Source organism: Typopeltis vanoorti, chromosome 18 (genome assembly GCF_054136105.1).
Source record: "Typopeltis vanoorti isolate ZY-2024b chromosome 18, IOZ_Tvanoo_1.0, whole genome shotgun sequence".
Classification (NCBI taxonomy): domain Eukaryota; kingdom Metazoa; phylum Arthropoda; class Arachnida; order Uropygi; family Thelyphonidae; genus Typopeltis; species Typopeltis vanoorti.
The window spans coordinates 105,022,132-105,046,700 of NC_143566.1; the positions used below are offsets into that span (position 1 = coordinate 105,022,132).

The 24,569-nt window shown below is 35.9% G+C and overlaps 1 protein-coding gene across 2 annotated transcripts in view; it reads left to right on the top strand.

Moving 5' to 3' along the window:
- LOC150097025 (CD109 antigen-like) overlaps nucleotides 1-24,569 on the top strand; it is a 623,307-nt gene that overhangs the window by 23,293 nt on the left and 575,445 nt on the right. For both annotated transcript variants that reach the window (XR_016549783.1, XM_090407831.1), the window contains exon 2: nucleotides 9,472-9,652. Coding sequence is in view for 1 of the 2 variants with exons in the window: in XM_090407831.1 (XP_090263957.1) it covers nucleotides 9,472-9,652 (181 nt within the window). In the remaining variant the exon portion in view is untranslated. The remainder of the gene's footprint in view (nucleotides 1-9,471; nucleotides 9,653-24,569) is intronic.

Here is a 24,569-nt window from a genome sequence, read left to right on the forward strand (position 1 = left end):
TCCTGGAAAAAATAGTCATAAAAATTTCATATCATATCACATATACACATGCTACAATGTTTAAAAATGTATATATATATATCTATGATACATATCGCGGCATGATTTTATTCCAAAATCTGTACTTTACTTGTTGGCTGGCTGATTTATTAACAATTTAAAGTCGTGCCGATGTGCAAAATATTTTTGAGAGTCTTATTAAAGAATATTTTATTTTACATCAATGATTAAGAACAAAACAAAGAGTGGAATTCAGTTTTTATTAGAATTTTTTTTTATAAAGAAATGTAGAATAATAAATTTATAATAAATGTAGAATATAGGTTGAACGAAAAAATTAACATTTCTAGCTAGAAAGGAATTAAACTAAAATAAATAAAACAATAAAATTGCTCTCTTTTGTATTGTCGAATATTTTTAGGGAGCTCTCAGGGATCATCTCCCTAGATGGATGAGCGGATTTGTGATTTGTACAGTTAATAGCTGCTCGGGGGTTAAAGTAATGCCTTGAACGAAAGCGAAATCTTAATTTTTTGGATGCCGAGGAGATAAGGTTGTATGTTTATGCCCAAAGAGTCTCGATGTCAAGCCAATCTCAAAAGAGAGATCTCTTCTTGCCTAAAGATTTTTTTCCTAAATTGGTACATCTGTCGTAAGCATCCATGCTAAATTGCAAGTCATTCTATCAAGTAGTTTGTTTTATACAGCTCTCTGAAACAAAAGTGTTGTCTGTAACCCTTGAAATGGATAAAATTGAGTATTGTGCGGTTATAAAATTCTTTGTAAAAGAAGGTTTAACAGCAAAAGAAATTCATTCGAAGTTCATAAAAGTTTATGGGCACTCTTCTCCTTCGTTTTTGACAATTAAGAAATGGGTTGCGGAGTTTCAACGTGGCCGTACAGCCTTGAAGATGATCCACGTGAAGGATGTCCAAAAAGTGTAACAACAACAGAAATCATTTATTAAGTGCGCGATATGGTATTGGATGACCGGCGAGCCAAAGTGCGTGAAATTGCTGAGACTATAGGCATTTCAAAAGAACGTGTAGGATATATATTTTGTATGAAGAATTGCAAATGAAAAAGCTTTGCGCAAGATGAGTGCCACGCTTGCTCACAGCAGATCAAAAACGCACTCGCATGAAAATCTCCGAACAGTGCTTGGAGCGTTTTAACAATAATAAAACTGATTTTGTTACTATGGATGAGATTTATTACTATGGATGAGACTTGGATTCACCAGTACACACCAGAATCCAAACAGAAGTCTAAATAGTGGACAGAAGCCGGTTGTTCAAGGCCAAAGAAGACAGATTCTTTGATTCTAAGGAACTTTTTCGAAGTGCATCAATTAAATACCTGTTTTGTTAACTTTTCTTATCCCATTCTGTTAGCATTCAAGAAAGTTAGGTTCCTTCTTAATCGCTTTATTTTTAATATGATTCTGCCATGAATCGCATCTATTCACTCTCCTATCCCCCCCCCCATAACTCTGATATCTGTAGTCTCTAGTTTTTAATCGACTGTTTTATTTCTAACCTATCTCTGAAATCCATAAATGAAAACTTTAAAACTGTCTTGTATACAGCTAATCTAGTATATTGACTAATTTCTCTTTTATTTCCTATAAATTTATTCAGAATTGACTTCCCTCACCATACCAGCTTTTCTTATTCTGTTGTCAATTCCATATTTAATTTGCCATCTTCACTTAAAATGTGCCTAAATAGGTACAATAAAAAGTAATTATTTTTCATTTTAATTAAAAGTACATTAAAGTAGAAAATATTTCTGCTATTTAACTGAAATATTTTGCTTGTTCTGTAGGTTCTCCATTCAGATACAGCTGATGTTTGCATTTTTCTGTCTTTCTGTTTTCATAATCTTTGTCTTTTTGTTTATGATTTCATGCCAAATTTGTTACAACAGTTATTCAAGTAAGATAAGGAATCCTCATAATTGATCCATATAGTTGATGGATAACTGTAGATAATGTTCTTCCCCTCACATTTGTGTTAGGGATGATCTTACATCAAACCATCTTTCTGACTTACAATATTATCTGCTAAATTGCAAGTTAATTATATGCTAACTATTGTTCTGTATATAAGGTCCGGTTTACACGATACAGTTGTCTCGTTTTGAACTGCTTTGCTCTTTGACACCTCGTTATATACTTTTTCTCAGATTTACAAGACTTAAATAAATATCCTTTTTATAGTCCCATGATTTCTCAAGTGAAATCTTAAAATGAAAATCTGATCCTGATGATCCCCATTTGTCAGGATCAGATCTTCGTTCAGGTTCAGGCTTGTTCTCGAAGTTTCTATTCCAGAATTTTTCTTAGCCTCAGATTTATGCTTGCATAAATCTTAGCTGGTGCGCTCAGTAGGGAAATTCGTGTGTAATTTTCACAGTCCTTTTTCTTTTTTGAATAGATGGTACCATGAGATCTACACTCTGGAATTGGACCTTCTGATCAGTCCTGAATTACACACTGCAGCCACTATAAAATTTTTAGATCCCCATACTTGAGCATTTCTGGTTGAATATCTTCTACTCCAGCTGCCCTTTGAGCTTTCAGGTTTTAATAGAAAAAGTCATCAGGGTATTGATATGTATTCCCGACTGTATTCGTCGTAAGTTTTTCGACCACTGTTCTGTGACTTAACAATGTTTCATTAACAATTCTTCAAAGTAATTACCCCAGACATCTAGCATATTCATTATGTAGATTTTATTATTATTATTATTATTATTATTATTATTATTATTATTATTATTATTATTTCACAATCAACATGTGAATTTCACAATCAACGGCTGGTGAAAATCAAACCTATTAAACATAGGTTTGATTTCGTAACTTCCCAACACAGCAAACAAACCAATAAATAATAACTAACTGGTGTCATCCTCAGATAAGCTTACAAATAAGCTTCGAGGATGAAAGCTGAGAAATTACATCTCATCCAAGATTTAAAAAAAAAAAAAAATCCAAACCCATATATCACATTTAAGTGCTGTAGTTATAGCGCTTAAATATACTAAAAAAATAATAATCAAAATTGTAAACGTATATATAACTCATTGTTAAATGAATAAATGCCTGTATTAAATTTATTATTATTATTATTATTATTATTATTATTATTATTATTATGAATACTTTATACAAGGGAAAAAAGAAAAGAAAGAAAAAAATCTGTTTGAAATGAAACTCTGTACGAATTTCATTTTAATTAAAAAAAATTGAATTTTTTTAAAAAGAAAAATATGTAATCAAGTATGTAATCATATGTAATCAAATGTATGTAATGTATGTATCATATGTAATAAAAAAAATTATTACCCGAGATTTCTAGGGAGTTAAGGATTCATCGAGGGAGGCCATACATCACCCGAACCAGCTGTCGTACCTTCCCTTAAATTCATTCACACTAGAGCACTCACTACCCCTAAAGGCAAACTATTCCACTCACTCACTCACTCACTGTTCTGTGAGAGAAAACCTAGCTCGTATCCCTTTCTTGACTGCGAACAAGCTTAACATCCATGGTTGCCCCTTGTTCTCTCCCTATCTTCCATGTAACGAAAAATTTCATCAGACGATATCCTATAACACCCATTCAAAAGTTTATAGACCTCTATTATATCACCCCTCTTTTTTCTGTTAACCAAAGTCTGTAATCTGATAATCTGTCCTCATAATCTAAATCCCATAATTCGGATATAATCTTTGTAACTTTTTTTTGCATCCTTTCCACAGCTTCTTTGTTCCCTTGGAACCTGGGAGACCAAATCTCCGCACAATGATCCAGATGTGGCCTTATAAAGAAGCAAAACGACTTCCTTATCCTTGGCTGTCAAGGTTTGCTTCAACATCGCAATTATCCTCTGAGTTGTATTTGCAACTTTTGTTATGTGACCTTTGAACTTCAAATTCCTATCCACCAATACGCCAAGATCCCTTGCTTCCTCAGTTTCTTGTAGCATAACTCCGCTAATATAATATGCCGCTGGAAATCTCATCATACCAAATCAAATTGAAAAGCATCTATGCTTTTTCAATAGGCTCCAGAGTATTTTGCCACCTTCCTTATGAATAATTCCAATGTATGACAGCATAAGATTCGACTGTAGAAGTCTCAAATCAAAACAACACTTGTCGAAGAAAACAAGTGTTGTTTTGATTTGAGACTTCTAAGAAAACAAGTAGAAGAAAACAAGTGTGTTGTTTTGATTTGAGACTTCTACAGTCGAATCTTATGCTGTCTTGGAGACGTCGGCGATCATCATTTTCGTAGATTGTCCCTGCCAAAAAGTTAGTTTGTGCGAGACACTCTCAAAGATATGCCTCACTGCTATTTTCAAAATATAAAGTACTGTAATTCCAATGTATGACAACAAGTGGCACTGTTTATCTCTCACCTCTGTTATAAACTTAAGCTTGCCCTGCGTTCCCAGATTAATTTTGATATAAATAGCCCAGTATTCTCAAACAATATTTTATTTTGCATAACTTGCAAGTCATCACCATTCTTATAAAAATCAGAAATATCATTTAAAACAAATTAAGAGGACCGATTTTTATTTGTTTCGTTGCCAACTGTAATACAAAGAAAAAGAAATTTAAGTTCTTATTTTCCCAACATCCTCTTTAACTTTGAAGTAGGTATGCAGCTGTAATACAGTATTGGAGTAAGCTTATTTTCACAATTCCCAACATTAATTAGCTTAGTGTAATTGTATATTTAGACATTTTAAATGATGAAAAAGCTTTTTAATAGTGTTATTTAAAAACAATTACGTTGCAAAGATGAGTCAGAGACCAGGTGGCGTCATTGACGTGACATCGTGAAAAGTTAGTCTGGCTTCGGTTTTTCGGTTGTTTTGGTTACTTCATTCTTACTATTTTGTATTGAATTATTTTATGGATAATTTATATAAATTCACCGTTCATTATGGACAACAAATGAAAGGAAATGTAAAGTATACTATTTAAAGTTTTGTGAAACGGTAAAAAAAACTGACAGCGAAGGTAAGGGACCAAAAAGTGTTAAGACGTACTTTTCAAGACAGATGACGCGCAGAATTCAAGTGATGTTTTACGAAGGCGCAGTTGCATTTTGCGATGTATAAAACGCCGGGGCTGGGAATTTTCGAGGCTTTTTAAGGTAGAGACATTTAGGTTTCACTAGACATTCAATTTTCACAAGGAATGCTGTGATACAGACTTTGTCAGAAATCACGTAATACGTCCAGCTGCTTTCCAAGAAATATCGATTCTAAAATATCTGAACACCTGAAGTGCCTTTTTAATACAACTTATTGTAAAGCTAAATTCAATGAACTATTTACTAGTTTCAAAACCTTCACAAGCTCAGTAGTAGAACAGTACCAAGATCACATGAAATGTAATGAATTTGTGTTAGTTTTTGCTGATGTCGTTAAACAAAAAATTAATTAAGGAAATCAAAGAACACCCGAAGTGAGTCTTCTAGCTACTTCTACAGATAGTGTAAATGAGTAGAAATTCGTCCATTATATGAGATGCATAGATAAAAATCGGAAGAGGTATTTGTACATAATTCCTCTTGAAAACTCAGTTGCAGTGTACTTCAATAAATTAGAGCAGGGTTTCTCAACCGAATATCGCTAGGGATATGGGAACGGTCGTGACCATCGTATAAATAATATATATAATCTACACTATATCGTATAATATATAAATAATAAACAAAGATATAATAATTTTATTTATTTTACTCTCTAATCCTTGAAAAAGGATTAGAAAGTAAAATGAATGCTAACAGATTAAAAAAACAAACAAACATGAAAACTTTATTTGTTAACCCCTTCAAAATACGTGTCTTTACTTCCACAACTTGCGTACAGCGTTAATTCAGTTTATTTGAAACATTTCAAAATCATATTTTTGCATGACGTTTAGTTCCTTCGTCAGATTTGTATGAATATCCTTAATACCTTCGAATCCGTGTCTCAATGAAATGCCCATATACTATGCATGAAGTAAAAAAAAAAAAAAAAAAAAAAAAAATCCATTAAAACGCGTTTTCCACGTTTATCTTTAAAACACTGCAAGCGCAAAAGCGATTCATGCACACATTTGGCGTAAGTTACGTTCTTCTATAAATGTAAATTTAGGTAATTATTTGAGTTCATTCCGGTGCTACTATAGAAGATGGATTTAAGTTTCCTCGTGGAGGGCCAATATAATAATAATCATTTATTCAACTTCAAGGCCCACCTTTCCTAACTGGGTTTGGGGGGTAGCAGCTGCAAGAGGGACTTCCAATGGTCACGATCCTCCGCCACCAAGCTCAGGTGTTCTGGTGGGACTCCCAAACGTGTCCATCGTACCGCATCGTCAGTCGCGCAGGTTACCAAGGGATGCGTTCGGGTTTTAGACAGAGGGACCCGTTCGAAAAATATGTTACAGTCTCCCTTAGACACCACTCCTCAGCACTCTGCTAGAGGAAACTCCATCAATGGACCCGCTACCTGTTTGGGGAGGTGTTTAGGGGCAGCATAAAGATGTGGTTTTGCAAAAGGACGGAAATAACAATAATAATAATAATAATATTGTATAACTTTTGAAGACGCATTTGAAGAAATATCGTTTAGCAATTAAACTTATCGAATGATATACTTTTTATTTATTAATTCCTGAAACGTTTTAGATACGTTTCAGATCTTTGAACTTGCACACTGTACTCAAACTCCTGGACAATTGTATTGGTTCTGTAGACTTAATCTTCTGACAGATATTGCAGCCAGACGAAATTCATATTCAGCCATTATGCTCGTCTGTCGACATTATATAAAACTATTAAAGCATTTCACATCCGGGTCCAAGTATATCATTTATACTTGGACCCGGAACTTAGAATATGCAAAGCAACTAATGATACGACATAACTAATGATAATAGCAATTATATCTCTAAACTGTGTGTATTCTTTGGCTGATTTGCATGTTTAGAAGGATGAAGAATTCAAGATTCTGGGAAGAAAAACTTTACCATCCTTGCATTAGACAGGCTAACTTGCTTTTATTTAAAATGCCACTGTTGCCAAGATTGTATAGTATGCCAAGATTGTCATTATATCTTTTCAGATCCCCCAGCACTGTATTTAAAGGCGAGGTGAATGAAAGCATTAAACCCATAATTAAGTGTATTCCAGGAATAAATGCGTGTTTTCTTAATGTCTTCTCTTGCGGCAAGTAACCTCTGTTAAAAAACAAAAATGTGACTTGCGTGATGTGTGCTCTTAACACAATAATATCAGAACGTTAAGATAAGCACCGGTTGGCGCGTGTGTGTGCCTGTACAAAAACCTAAATATGTATTAGCATTTTATTATTACCGTATTGCTGAACACTATTTCATGCAAATTATTCACTCGGATTAACACAATAAAGATGCAACTAAATAATAGTTCAACAGGAAGCTGATCAGCATGAAATAAGCCAGCCAACGAATAACCCGATAGAGAAAAAATTGTATCCTGGTAAAAGTAGTAGCCTTGTTTGTTCAGCTGGCAAGAAGTACTTATAAAATTTCGTTTGATTACACAATTCAATACGAACCTTTAGGGCGTAATGAAGTTTATATAAGATGTTTCGCATTATTTTCTCCGGTGTTAGTTATTCTTTCTAGGTGGTAGGAAATTATTCTGAGCTGTAAATTCGTCTTACAGGGAAACTGGCCAGGCATAATACACTGACCTCTCGTTATTCAAACTCAATCCAAGCTGCAGCATTATTTTTGCTTTCCATACTGTATTCTTTCAGCTGCCAGAAAATATTTTTTGATGTCTTTTCTGGTTGTCGTTCATTTATATGATTCGTATCTAGAGCAAAGAATATTTAGCAAATATGCTATCCCCACGTTTCAGACATTTGAACTCAGCTTTACACAGTTTCTGGGCGTGGTCAAACTTTCGGCACCTGTGGCATTGCCCAGAAGATGCTTTATCCGGAGTGACTCTGGTGTGATAATGAGCCCGCAGATTGATTTTAAGTTGTAAATATTTTTGTATATGTTGTGGATATACAACATATACCACATATGTGGATATACAACATATACCACACGTCTCGACTACAAGGACTAACGGCATAGGAGTCTTGTCTGATCTATACATTCTGCTGATCTTTATAGGAGGCAGATCCTGTAAGTTAAGATCAGCAGCTATCTCGTCTTCAGAGACGCCACGGAGGACCACTTTAAAATTTTTTTCTGAACTGAGTGAGAAGGTATGGTACTGAATACCTCTGACGTCCATTTTCTTTATTAATTTTCTATAATCTGTCACCGTGGCGGGTCGTATCTTGATACCCTCATCCACATTTTTGACCTTTGTGTAATCAATTTGTAAACAGGACATCGTAGATCTTAGAGCTGACCGTCGGTGTTTTTCTCTTAGTATGATCGGAGGCACCTTTTCTTTGGGAGAAGCAGTGGAGTCCGAAACTGGACCGTCTTGTTCCATTTCTTTATCTTTGGGTGGTTCTACGGTTGTTTTGCGGTTCTTGCGTGCGCGGACCACTTCAAAATCTGAGAAAGTATAGATCACCGATTCCAACCATTCCTCCATTTTATCGGCGTCATCACTCGTGACGCTTTCGGGGGGGGAAACGTATCATAGAGTTTCACCTTTCCTGGCCAGTTGTTATTAAGCAGCTCACCTAGTGATAAATTATAAATTAATTTATCGTCTGATAAATTAACGATATAATTCTCAAATATTGTCTCATCTATTTGTTTTTCCATGTCTGTCAATGTAAAGTGTCAGAAGCTTTAAAAAAAAACAACAAAACTTACCGTGCAGTTGTAGTTTGGCCGGTATTTTCGCAAAACTGAATTTTTAGGATAAAAGCACTAACATAAAAATGACGAGATCTTCGAAATTCATCTCGACTACCTCAATCACAATTCAATTCCATTGCATTTTTCGCTACTAGTATGTTCTTTCTTGTGGTTATGTCAGTTGCTTCAATGTCATTTTTTGTTCTAGGTGTTTATCATAACTTTCCAGCTCTTAGATATACATATGGATCACTGTATTTATGTAAAGTGATTACAAGTTATATAATATTTTTTTTAAATTATTTCAAACCATATAATAATAATCGGAAAAGCTATGGCTTTTAATAATAATAATTTATTATTAATAATAAATTATTATTTATTATTAATAATAAATTATTATTTATTATTAATAATAAATTGGAAAATTGGAATATTAATAATTGGAAAAGCTATGGCTTTTCCAATTATTATTAAAACGTGATTTAATTGATATTATTAAAACGTGATGGCTTACATTACTTACTAAAATCATTGATCCAATAATCGAATACAGCTTCAACATCAAAATATCAATTACTTAATAATACATTGTAGTTATTTTTTCAGTTTATCACTTTTTTTTTTTTTTTCAGGGGCTATTTTGTGCTTGCTTCACGGGTTGTACGTCCAGGTCAGTTGTATCGAGTGGCTGTATCTTTATTAACTTCTCCTCAACCGCTTCTTGTTCGCGCTTCTTTACATCGTGATGGCGAACAGGTGACATCGGCCTCTGAACCTATGAAGTCAGGAGAGATGACCACACTTCTTATGCAGGTGAGTTTTTATTTTTGGTTTCATCCACAGAAAGTAGAAGGAAAGTTTATAGCGTTTTAATTAGAAATATCGTGATGTAAACAAAAAAATACATTTATTATCGGACAAGAAAAAGACTAAATATTTCAAAATGGGGCAACTGCCTTTTAATAAAATCGTAAAGAGAAGTGGAATTTTTTAGCCATTTGTTTATCCTTACGATTCCGTCTATAATGCAGATCACGATCACTTCGGAAATTATACTGCACGTGACAGTATTAGATAATAAATGTATCAGTATACAAATGTGTGTGTGTGTTGGCATCCTGACAACAAACCTGTTTCTTTACCCCTCTTCATTACCTATGACTCACTTGACGGATTTCTTTAATTGACTTCGGTTCATTGCCTTACTTGAGAAGCGATTACAGTTTTGTTGGGTTAATATGTAGATTAAAAATTTGAAAGAAAAGTTTAATGAAAATATTTTACTTCATGTATTTTCATCACTCTACAAAAATCTTTATTTTATTTTATTTTGTTTTGTTTTATTTTTTCAGTGTTTTTAATTAGAATATGAAATTTTGTTGCATATTTGAGTCGGTCACCTGAAAAAAAAAAAAAGGCAAAACTAGAGCCTCCTATTTATCATAACATTAGTCAACGGATTTATAAATTTACTTCTTTTTTTTTTTGCACAGTTGGATTTTATGACTATTAAGTTAACGTTACGTACACAAAAGCTTTCGTTTTACACCTCGAGCTGCACGTGCGCTTTCGCTAAACATTAACAAATGATCCAAACACTTCCTTAGACGCCATCTATATCCTTTTAATAGCTGACATAATTTACTTGAAATTAGTAAATTTCTTGTAACAAAAGCTGAATAAAATTATGAATATTATTTATTGACAGTGTCTTTCAGATGTTAGCATAAAATTGCACTGCGCATAAGCAGAATCTACTGTTACCATGGTGATGTGAGTAAGGGACTTAAAGGAATCGACAACAAACGGACCAAAACAGTTTTATCACATAGAGAGACTAGCGCTTCGACGCACGCGAACTTAGTGGCGTTAAAATGTTGCGTTTTGTTTTTAAAAGTGCAATCATAATATTTGTGGTGCATGTTGTATTCATGCAAAATTATTTAGAAATAGTGGTGAGCATCTTTGCACAGCGCTACGGACGTATTTGTTTTGTTCTGGATGATGTTAGTAATAACGTGCAACCGTATAGACGCAAGCAGATCTGTAACCCGTGTGTAGAGGCTTATCTGTTAGTTGCAGAGGCAGCAAGAGAGAGTAAGCTGCAAATCTGTAAGTTGCTATGAAAACAGGAAACAGCGTCGTCGTATGTAGCTGAAGCTAAATAAAATTTTGGACATTACATCCTAGAATAAAAATTCTTTGGCCGACTTCATACATGGGAGACCTTCAAAAAAAGTTATGAATTGGCCGATATTCAAACTGATTTTATTAGTGTTCCATCATATAAAATCGCCAGTTTCAGCCACGTTGATATATTCAATCATCGGAATATAGCCATATTATATTAAAAATACTTCGGATTTTATTTCTAGAATTAAAAGAAATTTGATTCCAGAACTGAAATGAAAATAATTTATTTTCTGAAACTTGTATTCTGGAGAAGTTCCAGTTTAAGGGCCTACGTGGCGCAATTGAAAGAACTACAGTACGTTGCACCCTTCAATTGGAAAAGGCCTAAGTTCGAGTCTCGTCATGATGGGAGGAATCGAAGGTGAGTTAGCCGATCTCATGCGGGAGGGTAGTAGGTTTTTCTCCCGGAAACTCTGGTTTTTCATCCCGCATATAGACAAATCGCCCTTCACAACGCGCAATTTACAGATAAAAAAAATACTATCTGTGGTGGGCAGTAGATGGCGCTGATGTAGATGATTGGTAGTGGAGGTTCGGTGTAGTAGTGGAGACGGAGAGTTGTACAATAGGTGTCCTCCCGCGATGAGTCTTCGTACTCTTTGTCACGAATAATAATAATAATAATAATAATAATAATAATAATAAAAGTCTGCTTTTACTGGAACTTTGATCCACATGGGCTTCTGTCCAATCAGATATTCGGCATTATTCCCAGTGTTTGTGGAGGGTTTTGACGATCTTTTGGCATACGAATATAATCGCATACGAAATTACATAACGTTTAAATGTTTATAACGTATACATTGGTTAAAAAAATATTAAATAGCCATTTACTAGAGAAATCTCTGTTGAGAATAAAAATCGGATAACCTTCATACCACGTCAAAAGTTTAAAAAAAAAAAAAAAAAAAGTTCATATAAGAAAAATTCAGCTGGTCCATTTTTTTTTTCTTTGTCTTAATGAAACGCAAAATACATTCCTTGTCTTCCAGCTATACAAAATTCCTTGCTTATATGGTCTCAATTACAGTAGTCAAAACAGACGTGAAAAAAAAAATCAGACTGCTGTTTAGTTATTTTTATTTATTTATTTTTCCCTAGTAAAATGATTCATTTCTTACTGTTTTTGCATTTTCATTTAATGAGAACAATCTGCAGATGACACAGCATTCGAGCTCGTGCCAGATGGCTGATTTGACCTACCAGCGAACTTACCGTTGATATATTGAATAACAGACTTAATGGTAACTGTCAAGAGAGATTGCTTTTAAAATAGTTGTTAACCGAGGCTCATTTTTTAACGCAGATGGAAACGAGAAAGTACACTGCAGGAGAATGCGATGTGACTTAATTCAAATTTCAAAGTCCAAATCAGAGTCCAGGAAGCATTACACTTCTTTCTCCTGGGACAAACGATATAAATCACGGGGATATAGGAACTATAAATTTATTATAGCTCTGATTTCTAAGGTACAAGTGATATCACATAGCAAAACTATTCAGAAAAGCAGTGGCAGAGAACTTGCTCTTTCCAGGCGAAGTGACTGCGAATGGCGTCTGCTAAAAACTGACATTTGCGAAATAAGCTTTTTTTTTTTTTTTATATATTGTTCCAGAGCTGGAAGAGATCGTTTGCAGATAAAAATAGTATACTGAAGATAAAAATGTGAAAGTTTGCGTGAAGTTGACATTCACGAAAAAAAAAAAAAAAAAACATTTGAATTACTATATATAGGAAGCTTTTTTTTTTTTTTTTTCTTGGTTAAAAAAAAAAAAAAACACCTCTCCATATATCTCCGATCCAGAGTATTTTAATAACAAGAGAAAATTTTAATAAAAAATTTTCCCATTTGTGCAATATGGTAATTATATGATTTCTGCATTGATTCAATCTTGGTATTCCTTCTAGGTTTGGCCCCCATCAGTGGGAACCAGATATGAAAAGTCCGCTGAAGTGGCAGCTTCGGTGGATGTCTTTTACAGTGGCTCTAATCGGTGGTAGGGTGGGCTTGCCACTGCTGAGGGTTCTGCTCGGTGTAGGGGTGCGTGTCACTGAGTAGAACCACCGCTGAGTTATGAGTTAAATGATCCTTCGGGTTTGTTAAGATTAGAGTGATCCGGGGGATCGGCCGAGGTTTGAAGAATTCCCCTTATGTAGTGTGATTCTGCTGGTGCCCTTTATCGGGGACGCTTCGGTAGTGCTTTTCCCTTGGGATGAGTGGTTCTATTCAGTAATGGGGGGAGCTATTACTGAGTAGAACCACCACTGAGTATCTTTTGAGTGATCAAGATTTAATGAGTTAAGTGATCCTAGGAGTCACTCATAGTTTTTGGAGTAGACCCGCACTTTAAGACGAAGCGGTTTCAATCACTGTATTCTATTGAACGCCTACGTATGATATGCTTCTACTGATTTGGCTTTATCGGAGCTCTTCGGTGTTTTTCCTTGGGTCAATAAACTGGTCTAGGTAGTGGATCTTCCCGTAATACATAGCATTATACATGTCAGAAAGGGGGGGGGGGAGTTACATTATGGATATAAGGCAATTGATGTGAAGATAATAGCTTCTATATACAAGTAGCCCAGTCATCAAGTGACTTCACCACCAAACTGCGTTTGCTTACACGTAGATAAAGGATTGAACAAGAATATTATTTATTGGCATGTTTAAGATTTCGAACTACTTTACGTCTGTAACTGATATTTTAGACATAGTTACAGATACAGACCTTCAAAATTCATTGCTTACATTAATACTCTGCTGCCTGCTAAACATTTTGTACGAGTATAATAGATATAAAAGATCATCTATCTATATAAAGTTCATAAGTGTCTGTGTATGTCATCTAACTTATCTTCTCGGCCACGAATTCATTCCTTGAACTCAAACAATTTTCTGCAGCATTCTTAAGCTAACTTCCTTTAACTTACACAGAGAAATTTATATCAGCACGCGATGTTCGACCTATGGTCATGTATGGAAACAGGTTCGGATCTCGTTTTGCTAAGAACTGCTCATTAAAAAGAATAAGTCGAACTATTATTTGTTGTAAATTTCAGAATGAGGGAATGACATCATATAAGCAAATCGCGCTGCGTGCTTTTTATCTACTTATCAGTACAAGAAGAACCGGATGGTTTGTTGTTTATCGTACTTGTATCATCCGTGAGATACCGTCGAAACATGCAACCATTAATTTTGAAATTCATCTGGGATGAATTTCAAAAGTCATTAACTGGAGCTTATAAAAGACAGAGCAGTAAGGTCAGAAACGTCGGCCAGTACCCTATATGAAGTTGTCGCAAGTATTTCGACAACTTCATGCAGTTAGTTATCTCTAGTTAACTCTATTGACTCTATTAACTCTAATCTCTAGTGCTAGAAATTCTTTAATGCCGCACATTTTTAAAAATGTTCAGACTGAAATTAGCCGGTCAGTGAAAACTCCTTTAATAGTCTGCGTCTGCTGTTTGGGACTCCACTCATAAACTGATGAACGTGGTTCTCACTGACGTTGGCATCTTATATATATATATATATATATATACTTCGACTTGCATTATGTGCAGGCGCAAACTTGACTTATTTGTCTGTTTGCTTACTTGGGAAATGGAGTAAAACCAGATTTAAAATAGCTTGGTATCTTTAACACATATATATACAAGGGCTGTTCAATAAGTAGTAAGACTAATTTTTCTGTCGCGAAACCACTCATCACAATATTAATTTCTGTGGAATAAAGAAATGTTGCTGTCTGTATTAACAAAATAGGTTGATAGATAGCGTATACGGGCTGATGTGCCAGAGTGTCACGTGACTAAACGCAAGCTTGTTTCGGCGCGCCTTCGAACTGCGACCAGTCGTCGAAATGGAAGCGTCCTTGGAACAGCGTTATGCGATTAAATTTTGTGTGCCTTTGCAAAAATCGGCATCGGGCACTTTTAACATGATAAGCGAAGCTTTCCACGATGAAGCAATGTCGAGGTCAAGTGTTTTTCGCTGGCATAAAACTTATAAGGAAGGAAGGCAAAATGTGGAAGATCTTGAACGTGAGGGAAGACCTTCAACGTCCATCACAGAGACAATGATCAACACAGCAGCGATTATCATCAAGGAGAATCGCAGAATTACAGTACGCCAGCTGCATGTTTTCCTGAATATTTCTGTGGGAAGTGTTCACTCAATCATGGCTGAACATTTGGGACTGAAATGTGTTTGCGCCCGATGGATTCCCAAACTCTTGACACCGGAGCAAATGCAGCATCGAGTGGATGTGTGCACAGAATTGAAAGAAAGACTGGGACAAGAAGGCGACAACTTCTTAAAACGCATCATTACAGCAGATGAAGCTTTGTTGTATCACTATGATCCTACAATGAAACAACAAAGCAGTGAATGGAAGCATCCGTCTTCGCCTACCCCCAAGAAAGCAAAAACTAAAATCGGCTAGTAAAGTTATGACCATAATGTTTTTTGACTACGAAGGCATTGTTTACCAACACGCTGTAGAACCCGGGAATACTGTAAACGGCTCGTGCTATGCGGATGTTTTACAGGCAATGGTACAGCACGTCAAAAGGAAGCGTCCATTGCTGAAGAATGGCTTCTTATTGCACCACGATAATGCAAGGCCACATATAGCTGGTTGTATAGTGGACGTTTTGCAGAAGAACAACATAGATATCCTACCACACCCTCCATACAGTCCTGATCTCGCACCGTGCGATTTCTGGCTGTTTCCTCAGCTCAAGAAACCATTAAGAGGCCGCCATTTTGAAAGCAACAAAGCATGTGTAAAAGCTGCGGAGGCGGTTTTGAAAGAATATATATATATATATATATATGAACTTATGAACGGAGCCGCCGCCGGGGCACCGTTCATAAGTTCATTTTAAGAAACAAATTGTTTATCATGAAAACAAAAAATTCTTAGAATGATCAATATTAAAATAAATAAGGCCGGATACACCGAATAAAAATTTAAAAAAAATTGTACATTGCCAGCTCTTTGATCAGCCGGCTGTTTACAATTTTGCAGCGAAAGCAGGCTAAATGCTTGCCTAAAGAATGTTGTGTCTACTGCAGTCTATCTAAAGTGAAAGGGTGAACGGTTTTTATGTGCAGAAACGAATTTTCGTACAAAACATTTGTTGCTAGCTAACCAGTCATATGGTACGCATCTCAGTAGGCTACTGACAGTAGCGCAGTGCGGACTATTATTTCGTCTCTGTGTCGTGTTGTGTAATAATTTCTTGTGGGTATAAAATAGAAATGGAATCAAAAATTAAAAAAAAAACGTTATCCGGTGTAAAAAATCGTAAGCGTCATGCTGCGAAAGAAGCAGATGTTAAGAAACAAACTGGGCTCTTAATAAATTTGTTAAAATATTAAAATATTCTGATGCAGATTGTAACCAACTCGATACATCAGAAATCAGAGTTGAAGAACCGTGCACATCATCCAGTTTGCATGAAAACATCTATTGAACAAGATAATAAGATGCATGATTTAAGTGAAAAACAGTTAGGAGAAGATTTTGTTGTAGTTAACCACGAAACTAACACATTGTTAGTCTCTGTAAATTTAGAAGATCCAGGTGAATGGGGAAATATTGATGGAAATTTATGAGTTGTTTTAATTGAAATGGGGCCTATTCAAAAAAAATATATAATATATCCCAGTGAGATACATATGGTCATAAATTTGGCGACACGTATTATAATAGAAAAATGGAAAACGGGGAGCTCGTGCCAAGAACATGGCTCATTTATTCCGAAACTTTAAATTCTGTTTTTTGCTTTTGTTGCAAACCTTTCGCACCTACGGAATCAAGTAGTCTTGTAGAAGGTTATAACGATTATAGAAATGTAAGTACAACTTTGCATAGACATGAGACTAGTTTAACTCACATGAAAAATTTCTTTAAATGGAAGGAAGTAGATAAAAATTTAAAAAACAAAACTACTATTGATTGCCGGACTCAATGGAAAAGAAACATTGGACGAGTGTTTTAGAACGCTTGATTGAAATTATAAAATTCCTTGGTAGCCAAAATTTAGCTTTTCGCGGATCATCTGATAAATTATATGAAAGAAATAATGGCAATTTTTAAAAATTAGTCGAACTGTTTGCGAAGTTTGATCCCGTTATGGAAAATCATGTTGAAAGGACCCTACAACGAATACAATAGGGTACACTATTTGAGTAAAGACAGTCAAAATGAAATATTGGAAACTTTAAGTAACGCAATCAGGGATACAATTTTATTATCAATTCCAAAATCTAAATATCATTCCATAATTTTAGACTGCACACCTGATGCAAGTAAAACAGAACAAATGACCATTATTATTCGCTTTGTTTCCTGTGACAATGGAATTGTCAAGATCAGGGAAAAGTTTGTAGGTTTTGCAGATATATCAGATTCTACAGGACGTGGTTTATGTGCAACAATAATGGAACAACTGGAAAAATGGAACATTCCCATTGAAGACATGCGAGGTCAAGGGTATGCCAATGGGGCAAATATGAAAGGGAAAAAATATGGGCTCCAAAATTTGCTTTTGAACAAAAATCCTCGAGCTTTTTACGTGCCATGTGCTGCTTATACTCTAAATTTAATCATTAACGATGCAGCCAAAGTGAATGCAGATACAATTAGATTCTTTGCAATTATTCAAGAAATATACAATTTCTTTTCATTCTCTTACAAACGTTGGGCAATCCTTTTAAAGTTCGTAAAAAAATTAACATTGAAACATCCGTCAGAAACGCGATGGGAAAGTAAAATTAATGCAATCCGCCCTCTACGATATCAATTAGGAGAAATTTACGATGCACTTTTTTGAAATTTTAAATGATGAAAATTTTAATAAAGAAACTCAGCAGGAAGCACAAACATTATGTGCTAAAATAAAGGACTACAAATTTATTTGCTCTCTTATAACTGGGCATGATTTACTTAACAGAATAAACCCTGTGAGCAAAATGCTTCAAGACATAAATATGAAGATTACACTTGCTTTAGAATCTATCTAAAACTTAAAAATATTCTTACAAGTGTATCGATCAGATATAAATTTTAAAGAACTTCTAAAACGGCAAAAGAACTGAGTGAAGAGGTGGACGGAGAACAAGAAATTAAAACTGGTATGGAAGTTCGACGACGAAAGAAGACACGACAGTTTGACTACGAGCTTCATGACAAAACGCCACAATCGCCAGAAGATACATTTAGAGTGAATGTGTTTTATACACTTCTAGACGTCGCAGTGTGTTCGTTAATAGAAGGTTTTGAACAACTAAAAACATATGATAATTTGAATTTCTTGTATAGATTACTATAAATTAATAACAAAGATTTACGAAAAAATTGCGACGATTTAGAGATTCTCTTGAAGGACGGCGACAATAAAGACGTAAATGCAATAGAACTATATGACGAGTTATGTGCTTTCCGGGATATTTTTCGGAAGGATAATTTAAATATTCAAAACCCTTTCAATATTCTTAATTTAACTGTGTCCAATAATTTATCTTTCCCTAACTTTTCAATTGCTTTAAGAATACTATTAACCTTACCTGTTAGCGTAGCGAGCGGTGAACGTTCCTTTTCCAAGTTGAAATTGATTAAAACCTTAAGAACAAATATGTCACAAAAAAAAAGGCTTGTTAGTTTGGCGTTAATAGTTATTGAAAATAATATATGTGCGGAATTAGACGTTAAGACCATTATTTCTAATTTTGTGAATATGAAATCAAAACCCCTAAAATTTTAATTTAAAAAATTTCAAGTATATTTATGTAATTTAATTTTTTTTCTGTTATTCTGAAGATGTTATTTTTTGAATACTTATATTAAATGTTCTAATTATTTCTGAATTATTTTCTTATTTTCTCATCTATCTTGAGTTTCTTTTATTTTCCGAAAAGATAGTTCCACTTATAAAAATTATTAAACATTTTTTACAAGCTCAGAATTTAGTAACTTGTAAAATGCAAGAATTTTTTAAACCTTAGTACAAATAAATTTTAACTTTAATTAAAATTCATTCTTATTTTGTTAGCGATTCGGGTCGGTGAGAAGGCTATAAATCCTTGTATCATTATATTCAACGATTAAAGTGAAGTAGCTTTATCAAAATTTGCTTTAACTTTTGAGACTTTTTTGAATATTCAGGTTTTTAACGATTATCCTGCCTAATCAACACTCCCGGTTCGTTACATTTAGCGAACCAACGTGTGGCTGTTCTGTCAAAATTTATTTAAGAAATTTCAAATAATTTAAATTTTTATTATCGTAAAAGAACCACACACTCCCGGATCATTACAGTGGCGCTTAGATAGACATTGCATGCGGGCGACAAAGACCCTAGCACCGGCTCTGTATGTATATATATATATATCTATCTATCCCACTGGTTTTAACAGGCCTTTAAGGCCCACAACCTTCCAAGCATGCTTGGATTTCGTAACCGAAATACGAGGATAGAATGGTCACTCCTATGCCTCAAGGTATTCTTGGCTGTATCCCTGTGTGTTCAAGGGGCCGGTTTGCCTGCTTGCGGGATGAAAAACACCAGATAAACTGGTGGAAAAAACCCTACTGCCCGCGCCCAAGACCGGCTAACTTGGCTATGGCTGAGGAAGATCCTTCAGCTCCTCACGTCTCCGACGGGAATCGAACCTAGGACACTCCTTCCCCAGGCATATGGTTGCGAAGCGCAAAGCCACTAGGCTAACCGCGCGGACTATATATATATATATACACACATAATTTCTAGCAGAATAATATTACTTGTGGAAAATGGCAGTGCATTCTCATCGATTAATGATACCACGTTTAAAATGAATGTCCTTATATATGCCACGTGTTGCTGTCTGTATTTCAAGACACGAAGCAAACCCTACTTCCATCCTGTGGTCTGCCCCGTGCATTTTGTAACTGTGTGTCCAGTGTCCTCTCTGGTCACTGATCGCATATAAGGATGGATAGTTTTTTCTTTTCCAAGGATTGCACTTTCATCTAACTCCTCCTTTTGTATGCAGTGACCTGATTTCACGAGCTAGCAGCTTGATTCGTGGTTCTGCAAATTACATTATTTTGCTCTTCTCCTCATTCCCGAGGCCTTCCCATTTACAAACCAGTAAAGACTGCACTAATATCTCTGTTAGACATCTATCCTTTTAAATATTCCTGAAATCCAGTCCTGTGTTATTTCACTGAAAAAAAAAAGGGGTGGGGGGAATCACCCGTATATATTTCGCTTATTTCCAGTCTGCATTCAAAAAGAAGGTTTCTTCTTGGTGTGGGAGTAAATATAAATTTTTCTGGAGGTTGGGATCTGTAACTTCAATAGTACCTGATTATTCCAGCAGGGGATTATTATTTCAATGTTTGGAAGATGCCCCAAAATTAAAATCCTAGATGCTGTTCAGCGGTTCAGCGGAAGGCAGATTGCAGCTTCATCCGAGGTTTTTATCTATAGTCTCTCTCTCTCTCTCTCTCTCTCCTTCCCTCCCCTGAAAATTTGTGAACGAATATGTTGAAGTGCAAACTGATGAGTTTGCACTTCAGATACAAGCTAACCTCAAAAGAAAAAGGATGAGCTATTTACACATCCTTTTTCTTTTGTCCCTTTACTGCTATCTTGTGAAAGAGGCTAGGTTTCTCACCTCCTCTAACTGAAAACAAACAAACAAAAAAGCTCATGTTTTCCTAGTCCTATATTCTATTGTATACATATATAGTATCAGTATACATATTAGCCATATGTACACTGATCGAATTTCTACGAAAACAAGATAGCTCTTCTCAAACTGAACTCTTTAAGACTATCCAGTTATCGATAACTAAATAAACAAAAGCAAAAGCAGTTATTATTGATTAAAATATGTGTTGACTTGTTACAAAGAGCGGAAAGTACACCATAAGAACTGTACCTTAAAGGAAAAGGTGTCGCTGGCATAAGATCCAAAGGTGGTACCTCCAAACTGTACCAACTCTTGCTCAAATTTTGTGTGTGTGTGTGTGTGTGTGTGTGTGTGTGTGTGTGTGTGTGTGTGTGTGTGTGTGTGTGTGTGTGTGTGTGTGTGTGTGTGTGTCCATTTTATGATTGTTGAACACTTAAATATTTACAGTTGATTCGTTATACCGATTATATTTTATATCCTGGTCATCCACCATTTCTTGTTCGGATGTCCCCAGGGAGATTTTTTTTTGTCTGTTGACAAAGTTTCTAACAAGTGCAACCAGTTCCTAGATGGTGCTAACGAACTAGGAGTGGTCCTGTTCATTGGAAGTATAATATGTAATTCATCCCCTAAGATTCGTTTCATTGACTTTTTTTTATTTTTTATTTTATAAACTTGCTTACATCCTACCCTCCAATAAACCTGAAAAATTACAATAATTGCGGTATTAACTATCACTGCATTTTTCCAAAGCAGATGTTTGCACAAATATTTCTGTACCTGCGACAGCTGTTGAGGATCAAGTTTCTTTCTGTTATTAGATTACAGACTGGAATGTACTTCCACGTCGAATATTGACGCGACGTGAACCCGTCTGAATGTTTACATTAATTCTGACTGTTGCAGTCTGCTTCCTGGGCGCTATGCTGTACAATTTTGTAGCGTAATATTAATGAATTAAACTAAGTGCCAAGATGAAGGAAAAAATAAATTGAATATTATTTCAGTATTCAAACCGAATACAAGAACTTAATTTTCGTACCTGTAATAGTTGTTGCTCATAGTCATAACTGCGTTTGATATTATGCATCTAAACATTGTATCCTATATAACCAGTAACCAGTAGTTAAGTTAATGACTGTTGATAATTTGTAGACTCAACAGAATCCGGAATCCGGAAACTATATTCTTAGTTTGTTTTCTGGACTGACTTTGCTTCTTCGGTTGAGTAGAGGGTAGAGTTGACCTATTGCTGAGTTAGCTTTGTTGCAGGCATGAGAGATGTGGGAGTTGAAGTTTAGTCGGTTATCTAGTTTGATTCCCAGGTATTTTACTTCTTTTTGCCATGGGATATCGGTATTGAACATTGCGATTGAACACTGTTCCGGTGGTTTGCTTTCTTCCTTGTAAAGAGTATGGCTGTGCTTTTGTCTGCATTGACGTCTATTCTCCATTTTTGAAACCATTTTTCAAGATTTGTTGCTGCATTTTGTAGTCTTTGTGTGGCTAGGTGTGGTCTGAGTGATCTGGCCAGTATCGCCATGTCATCCGCATAAAAAGCCATGATGGTTGATTGAGGGTTTGGGATGTCTGAGATGTAAATATTGAAAAGTAATGGCGATTGAAGGGAGCCTTGCTGGACACCTGCTGTGATACTTCTTGTAGAGTATCTGAGGCCACGGAGTTTCCCTTGAAATTTTCTGTCTTTCAGGTAAGAGTTTATGATTTGGATGAGGTTTAGTGAGTATTTTGTAGTTATTAGTTTGTGGATTTGTGCCACATTTTATCGAAGGCTTTTGCCAAGTCCAGGAAAATTGTCCCTATATGTTGCCAATTGAATCCGGTAATTATGTATTCTATAAGTCTGTGAACCTGTTGGGTTGTGCAGTGACCTGTTCGAAAACCAAATTGTTCTTTTTGGATTAGGTCTAGATTGTCCGTTTCGTTTTGTAGGCGTTTTAGTAGTACTTCTGCGATTTTCCCCAGGCCTGACAAGAGGCTGATAGGTCTGTAGTTCTGAGGGAACCGAGGTGCTCTCCCTGGCTTATGGATGAGGATTATATCTGCCTGCTTCCAGCGAGTGGGGGAAGTAGTTGAGTCTTAGCATCGCATTGATGATAGCCACTAGATGCATTATTGTTTTGTGAGGGAGTGCTTTTATAATTTTGTTTGAAATCTGATCAGGACCTGGTGCTTTTCTGTTGTTGAGGTTCTTGATGATTTGGTATATTTCCTTTGGCGTAGTATAGCTTACGTTGTTACGGTTGGTGGGATGATGAAGTGCACAGTGCACTTGCCTGTGGATTTTTACGATGAAGCGCAAGTCAGCATGAGTGTAGCTTGGTTGAAATTGCAGCTCCAGAGCGTCTGCAAAGGCTTCTGCTTTTTCATCGTCTCAGTAGACTATGCCTCTTTCTCCGTGGATTGGATGATTGGGTTGGGGAGGTCACTGCGAAAGGCTTTAGTCATTTTCCATAATGAGTTGTCTTCGGTGTTTAGGGATCTTAGTTTCCTCTCCCATAGTTGGTTCTTATGGTCTTTGATTGCATATCGGACTAGGTTTGTCACTCTGTTTAACTATTGTTTATCCTGGGGCGACAGAGCAGCATGGTAGCGGTGCCTGGTCCTGTTTTTATTGCGGATAAGCTGTAGAATCTCTTCTGGGATCAGGTTAGCTTCAGCTGGAGTGGTAACGGCAGAGGCCGTTGCAAAGCCAGTTTGGATTGTGCTTTCCAGTTTATTGATCGCTGTGTCTACTTCTTTGGGTGAGGAGATGGTTAGGACAGGGCCTGTGATGTTGTAGAGAGTTGCATTGAACTTTTTAAAATTTGTGCAGGACTGGTTGGGGATGATTTCTGTTTCCCCCACCTAGGCTTAGTAGAACTGGGTTATGGTCGGAGCTGAGATCATTAACAACCTGTAACTGGAATTGGTATGAGGTGTTCCTGAAGATGGCTATATCCAGCACATCAGGTTTGCTCAGCGGTTCATAGTGTGTTGGTTCGGCAGGACCTGCTATCGTGATGTTTCTTGTCATAGCAAACTTATGTAGGCTCCTCCCATTGTTGTTGGTGTTTCTACTATTCCATGCTGTATGTTTGGCGTTTAGGTCTCCTGCCGTTATTGTTGCTTCATTTGTGTAGAGGAGCTGGGAGAGATCTGCAGCTAGTAGTGGTTTGCTTGGAGGGTTGTAAACAGAATATAGTTTTAATCCACCTGTATTTTTGGTGTGTATCTCAATTCCAGTTTCTTCCAGGTTTGTGGTCGTTGTTTTCTTGATCTCATTGTATCTTATGTTTTTTTTTTTTTTTTGATGAAGATAGCTGTGCCACCCCCTCTGGCATTGAGCCTATCATTCCTGAGTAGTGTGTAGTATCTTAGTTTGGGGTTATCACATGGCCGGAGGTGAGTCTCGTTGATCAAAAGGATGTCCACTTTATAATGCGCAGCAAATTCTTCCAATTCTAGGAGATTATTGTTTAGTCTTAGTCCATTAGCATTAGCTGGTGGATACCTCCTTCCAAGAGTACTGCACGTTTTTAAGATGGTGGGGTGTTTGATTTTCTGTTTTTTGCCAGGTGGTGAGTGCAGCCTTTATAATTTGCTGGGCCTGGTCACCACAGTTTGCACATGGGGCCGGAGTAGTACGTGGTTTGGAGCATGTGTGAGAAGGGTGGTTGTTCCCGCATTTTACACATTTGTACTCCGCTTTGCATAATTTTTGCGAATGTCCGTATTTTTGGCATCGATGGAATTGTCCTGTAGTTCTTTTCCGCCTTAGTGGTTCCGTTTTAATCACTAGATTGCACACAGTCTTTAGATCATATATTTCTCTTTGGTCC